The sequence below is a fragment of the Vicia villosa genome, linkage group LG3 (genome assembly GCF_029867415.1).
Source record: "Vicia villosa cultivar HV-30 ecotype Madison, WI linkage group LG3, Vvil1.0, whole genome shotgun sequence".
Lineage (NCBI taxonomy): Eukaryota > Viridiplantae > Streptophyta > Magnoliopsida > Fabales > Fabaceae > Vicia > Vicia villosa.
The window spans coordinates 85,953,746-85,961,033 of NC_081182.1; the positions used below are offsets into that span (position 1 = coordinate 85,953,746).

Sequence of the window (7,288 nt, forward strand, 5' to 3'; positions counted from 1 at the left end):
CGTAGTAAAAAGAAACCAATTCAAAACGGGTTCCCGTAAAACCGCAGCTCTACACTCTAACTAAACAAAAATCGGATCTGTTGTAACTTTAAACCAAACCGGCCACCACCTACACTTGCCATGGACCGAACCTGTTACCGGGCCCTGCATCCACACAAAAACTATGCATAAATAAATTGGTACTGCAGTTCAAAATAAAACCACCCAGTTGCAAATAAACTGACCCTGTATTATCAGAATATAACCGTAACGATTAACATCTGAACCACCAACAAAGTTGACCCAAAAACTTGCAGCTTCCAAAACACTACAATCCTGCATAATTCAAAATTGGTTCATCCATGAAAACTAATACAAACTGCCTAAGCTAACTCTGCAGAATAATTGAAAAAAGACTGGTTCGGAATCACAATAACAGAAGGATTTAACAAAAAAAGAATTAGCTATCAGATGAAACAGGATAACCAATATCCATTTGCCTTCTTCCATTTGCTTCAACAATCAGCACCATCATCCATGTTTTTCTCCCATCATCTTTCGAGCCACCAGCATTGAATATTAGAGGCATAAATGGAAAATAAACATGATAACATAACTCATTGAATATTAGAGGCATAAATAGAAAAGAAACATGATAACATACTCATCTTATTAGACACAAAGTTCAGTAACTAATTATATATCTAGTTAATTATATATCTAGTAATAGTTTATGAATTGAGGCATACAAAAGAAATGGGGAAACATTAAACGTTTGGTTCTTTTGTCAACTCAAATCAATTTGTTTCGGTGATTACTCATCCATCCCTGGTATATTTGTAAAAACCAGAACCAAATTAAATTTCCTTCATAGTACTTCACATAAATCACGTTGGATGAACAACATCTTCCCCGCGTCTCTGCTTTCTGATTCTACTACCACTACCTATTCACAAAAACAATACTTTAGTTAAACACAGAACCATAAATTAATCTTAGCATTTCACCTCGACTTGTACCTATTCGGGCTGATTACTTTAAGGCATAAAAATGTAAACAACACTCAAAAATATTTGTTTGAAGACTGGCAAGTTGCACTTTCTGTAAAATCAGAAGCTGCAGACACCATTGAATGCCAACCCGTAGTAAAACGAAACCGAAGCTCTACACTCTAACTCAACAAAAATTGAATCTGCTGTAACTTTAAACCAATCCGGCCACCACCTACACTTGCCAAGGACCGAACCTGTTACCGAGCCCTGCATCCATACAAAAACTATGCATAAATAAACCGGTACTGCAGTTCAAAATAAAACAACCCAGCTGCAAATAAACCGACCCTGTATTATCAGAACATTACCACAACGATTAACATCTGAACCCCGCGTCTCTACCTTCTGCTTCTACTACCACTACCTTTTCACGAAAACAATACTTTAGTTAAACACATCACCATAAATTAATCTTAGCATTTCACCTCGACTTGTACCTATTCGGGCTGATTACTTTAAGGCATAAAAATGTAAACAACACTCACAAGTATCTAAATCTTTCAAGTTGCGTTACTGCACGAAAACAGTAACATATTTCAAGCTTTGTTTTTGAGAATATCTAGGTAGATCATATTTCTTGGATTTCACAGAAGGATCATCATTCTACATAAAAGTAGTTTCTGTACGAATATCTATAAATCACTAGAACAAACAATCAATGAATATCAATACCGCAAAGACTGGTGTGTACTTCTTCTCAAGTCGAATGGACCAATATCTGAATGTAGTAATGAGGAAAAACACAAATACGACAAGAAGAAAATTTGAATCAGCATGAAAACCTGCCTTTGCAGTCCTACAAAATTTGATCAACTATGCAATTTATAGAATATTCCCGTGTTGTTATGAATATTGGTAAATTTATACACTGCTCCAACCTTCATGTCTACACCTCTGCATATAAGTGCGAGGGAATTCAGCCACGAAACATCACCCACAATATCGGTAAAACTTCACAGACTTTGCGACTATCTTCACTCTACTTGACTGATAAAAAATTCTGCCGAACCACCAAACAAACGATAAATAAATTTTAACTAAAAACATGATAATAAATAATCATGAAGGTATAAAGATTTACAAAACATTAATTTGAATGTCATAAATAGTTTGAAATGGGAACCATACCAGAGGCCTATTATCGCATACCTTTGAGAAGTTCACATCAAAAGCATCAATAATAGCAATTGTGGAAGAACAATAAGCACTGCAATGTCCATGAGAGTTGGGATAGCTGATGACTGCATCTACTCTGCTTTTCTATATACTATGACAGCCAGCATTTCTTTTTCCTAAATAGCATACCCGAGGCCGAGACCTGAAAACATAATCAAAGTAGGATGGACCAGCTTCTTTTTGTAGCTGATGCAGCTTCTACTCAGAAGCATCACCGAAAGAATCGGGAGAAGTGAGGCTGACACCGTAGCCTGTAATGGAAAAGTATTAACAAAGTAAACTGAATGTAATTGTGTTCATTAGAATTACGTGATAGACTATCGTAAATTGACTAACCAATAATATCTCCTTGAATGTTATCGAGAGAAAGACCTGCATGGACATGGGAAATTGTTGATGAGAAAACAAATAAAAGGAGCCCCGGCCGAGAGACTGCGCTGGTGGTGGATCAGAATATTCTTCAAGTCCGGAAGCTGCAGACTATTCAACCTCCTTTCTTAGAGTTCAAGGACTTGCTGCAACTCATCCTGCTCCTTCATTTTCCTTCTCAATAAGATGTCATGCGGATTATATAACATTCTTGCTCCTGCGTAAAATATTCAGTCAGTTCGGCCAGACGCTGCATGAGATGAGATGAGACTCTACTGCAAGTTTTTTTCACAAATTAGCATGTACTCTAATGATGCAAGTCAAATTTAGCAGTAAAGAAAAATAATACCAAGCCTGTACACATTTGTGAAAAAATTATATGTAATCGAACATATAAAACTTCCCGCAACAGCCATGGCACCATAAATCCCTGAAACAAAATAACTCATTACAAATTTTGCAGAACAAATATCATTTACTTATACAAAACATTATTAAATCAACCTAAAATTAGGGTTTAAGGGAGGGTAAATTAATAACAAAACCTAAACTAAAAAATTCAGATATAGTTCATTCTGAATCTTACCACCACCACAGTCACTGACGGAAACACGTTGTTGCCACTGCAGATCGACCATCGTGAAACCGAACACCGCATATCTAACGCACATCACGGTAACCATACAATCAGATACATTCAATAAAAGCATAGTAACAAAAACTTACCAATGGTATGGATAGTATTGACGATTTGAAAAGGGGATCTGAAAAGGTTCGGTACAACGAATCGCTCTGGATTGCTGCGATTGAACGATTACAGATCTGAAAAGGGTAAAACTGAAGGATATGAAATTTTTTAAATGAATGTAAAATAATAAAGTAAAAAATCAAACCTCTAAAATCTGAGGAGAATCGGCGTCTTCGTCGTATGCGATTCAGCTCCGACCACAAATTCCATATGTTGAGCAACCATCAACATCACGATATTATCAACAACGTGTTCACCGTCACCATCAACATCATATTCATCTGCACAGAAATCAGAAGAGAACAATATCAGAGAAAGAGAGACAAAAGAAAGAGGAAGAGGAAGAGAGAGGTTGAGGAAGAGAGAGAACGTGATTTATTCAAAATAGAAGCAACCCTAGGTTTGGTAGTAGAAACAAAAAAAAGAAAGATTATTAAGACATCCACGTGGCACAATTTGGTAACAGAAGGGCAGTATTGTATTTTCCAGATCAATGAACTTTCTTATATTGTAGATTTGGAACGGAGGGAATATCATACACGTCGATCCATGCATCTAAAAAATTCATGACCTGAAATAGAATCTACTTTCATGTATTCAATTGTGAATTCACATTGAATACTCAACTTTAAAAGCAACTATAATTAGATGTTTTTTTAAATCTATACATACACTTTTTTTTTCATTTTTATTTATTAAAAGAGTTACATTTTTTTACTTATCTAGTCGTAAATGAAATTTGTATTTGCCATTTAATTCTAATATAACATTAGGAAGATTTTTTTATTGGGTTGTTTTAAAGACTTGCAACCTTACTTCACAATAAGTTTGTGTTCTACAAGTTCTCCATGTCATGGAAAAATAAAAAATTTCTTACTTATGGTTTTACGATGTTTCTATCCTCATTTTTATTAAAGGAAACAAAAAATAAGAAAATTTTATCTTTGTTAGGAATTCCTATATTTAGCTACTCAACTTCATCGGATACAAATAATTGTTACTTTGCAACCATTAAGCTTCTAACTTCCTTCTTCACCCATGATCAAAATTGTTTTAATTCTCTATAGTAAATTTTCGCTGTTCTTATTTAGGTTTGAGGGTATCTTTTTGGTTAATCATTTAGATGATTATCTTTCATTAATCAAAAGAAAACATGGAAGAAGCAAAAAATAAAAGACTAGATCAATTGACTTCATATGGAATGATTGATAATACAAAATTAGCTTGTCAATACATTGCATTAGACGCAAACAAGGGTGTGTGGTATGGAGATAATCCCCTTAATGCAACCACATCCGTTCTAGTAGTTCAACTTATTATTATGTTCTGTCTTAGTAGATTTACCCATTTCTTGTTAAGCCCTTTCCATCAAACTCTTCTCATTGCACAAATTATGGTAATGTTATTCCTTCAAATATAATTAACATATATGGTTTATCTACCCTTTTTCACCATCATTGTATTAATAATTTTTTATCTTACCAGGCTGGTATTATAGTTGGTCCATTATTGTTAGGTCGACACAATAAAAGTTTTGAGATGTTATTTCCAGCTGCAAGCATAATGATACTTTCAACATTTGCAGAATTCGGAATGATTATTTATTTCTTTAAGGTGGGAGTGCAAATAAATTATAAGCAAATCATGAGGATTGAAAAACGTGCAATAATAATTGGAGTTTTTGGCCATATATCTGCTATAGTATTTGGATTTTTAGTTTTAAATACTGTTGAAATGATATCACCTTTAGGATCTGAAAAACATGGTATTCCAAGTTTAATATTTTTTGGGTCATTAACCTCAGTTCCAGTTATAAGTAACTTGTTAAGTGAAATGAACATTCTAAGTTCAGAAATTGGAAGAATGGCATTATCAACATCAATGGTTAGTGATGTATGTATGTTGATAATGTATTTTATCATACTAACTGGACTTAAAGTTATGCAAGACAAATCATATCAAAATATTTTAGAGAAGGCTGTAACATTTTTTTATTTTGGGTTCGTATATTATTTTTTAAGACCACTGGTTATATGGATATCTAACCGTGATCGGAAGGGAAGTCACATGACGCAAGGCCATTTCTTGTCGATATTATGTATAATTTTGTTTATTGGGTTCTCTGGAATGATTGTGGGACAACCTACTTTTATGATTGCCTTTTGGTTCGGTGTGATTTTGCCTGATGGTCCTCCTTTAGGTTCTATTTTGGCTGAAAAACTTGATATCATTGGTTCTACTTTGATCGTACCGGCTTATTGTACTATTAGTGGTTTAAGGACAAGTGTTCCTAAAATAGTAGGGTCAAAAACATGTTACATGGAGGTTGTTATAATTGCAGTGTACGTGGGAAAGTTTGTTGGAACCATATTACCATCACTTCATTTTCATATTGAATTTTGGGATTCTTTTGCTTTGGCTCTAATCATGTGTTGCAAAGGTCTAATGGATCTTTGTATGTTCAACAAATTATTATATAGTAAGGTACTTCCTTTCTTCGTATCTGAATATATGACTCTTTTTCATATTTATTTATTTATCTTCGTAACATAAATTTTTATAAATATTATGATTGAAAAATAAACTAGTTATTTGTATTAACAGGATATAGGTGAACTTCCATTCACACTAATGATATATACAATGGTGGCGATAACAGGATCTGCGACTTTAATTGTTTATTACATATATGACCCTTCAAGGAGATACAAAACCTATATGAGAAGAACAATTAAAGACTCTGAAAGAGATTTTGATTTCAGAGTACTTGTATGCATTCACAATGAAGAAAATGTTTATCCAATGATTAACCTTCTTCAAGCCACAAATCCTACAAACACTTCACCTATTTCAGTCTTTGTTCTACATCTCATGGAATTATCAGGCAGAGCAGCTTCAATTAGTACAAAAAATGAGTATGCTCATAACTCAAATGCTTATAAAGATACCTCAACTCAAAATGTGAGCAATGTGTTTAATAAGTTTCTTTTACATAACAAAGAATGTGTCACATTGCAACTTTTTACAGCAATTGCACCATATTCTAGCATGCATGATGATATATGTTACATGGCAATGGATACAAAATCAAACATTTTGATTGTGCCATTTCACAAACAATTGTCAATGAATGGAAATGTTGAAGTTTCCAATGCTTCAATTAGGTTTGTGAACCAAAGAGTACTAAACAAAGCTCCATGTTCAATTGGTGTCTTAATCGACCGAAGCCAAATGAGTGGAAGTTTAGTAGTTATACACAAAAAATGTTTTTGTAAAATTGCTATGATATTCTTAGGAGGCGCTGATGATCAAGAGGCGTTGGCTTGTGGTATGCGTATCGCCAAACATCCGAATGTAAGACTCACCGTGATTTGGGTGAGATTCAAAAGGCAACAAAAAAATTATAACGTAAAGAGTCCTTATATTGATATGATGGAACATATAAGGTATACAAGTAACCTTAAAGACAAGGTTTATTTTAAGGAGGAAGTTGTAGAAGATGGTGAAGGAACAACACAAGTCATTCGTATGATGGGAAATGATTTTAATTTAGTTATAGTTGGTAGACATCATATACCAAATTCGCCATGTACTTTGGGATTGACAGAATGGTGTGAACTTCCTGAGCTTGGGCCTATTGGGAACCTCTTAGCAACATCAGATTTTACATTTTCTATTTTAGTTGTGCAACAACAACCCTTTGATAATGAATATTTTAGATAAAAAATCATGTGTATATATGCCAATAAAGAATACAAAGTTATGTCTTTGTTGCTTCTTAACTCTAAAATATTTGTTTATAAAATACTTTTAGTCATAGTCTTTGTGACTAATATTACTTGCATTCACCATCAGATCTATTGCGATTGATTAATGTGCAGCGTGTATGAGTGGAATAAATTTAAGAATATTGATCTTGACTCATCATAATAAAATCTAGATTAAGACATGCACGATGAGCATG

The 7,288-nt window shown here is 33.8% G+C and overlaps 1 protein-coding gene across 1 annotated transcript; it reads left to right on the plus strand.

Moving 5' to 3' along the window:
- The first annotated feature begins 4,477 nt into the window (after nt 1-4,477).
- On the plus strand, nt 4,478-7,047 carry LOC131658454 (cation/H(+) antiporter 14-like). The gene is made up of 3 exons (XM_058927746.1): nt 4,478-4,720; nt 4,810-5,808; nt 5,929-7,047. Exons 1-3 carry the CDS (start codon nt 4,478-4,480, stop codon nt 7,045-7,047), a joined length of 2,361 nt encoding a protein of 786 aa, XP_058783729.1.
- Nucleotides 7,048-7,288: the final 241 nt, after the last annotated feature.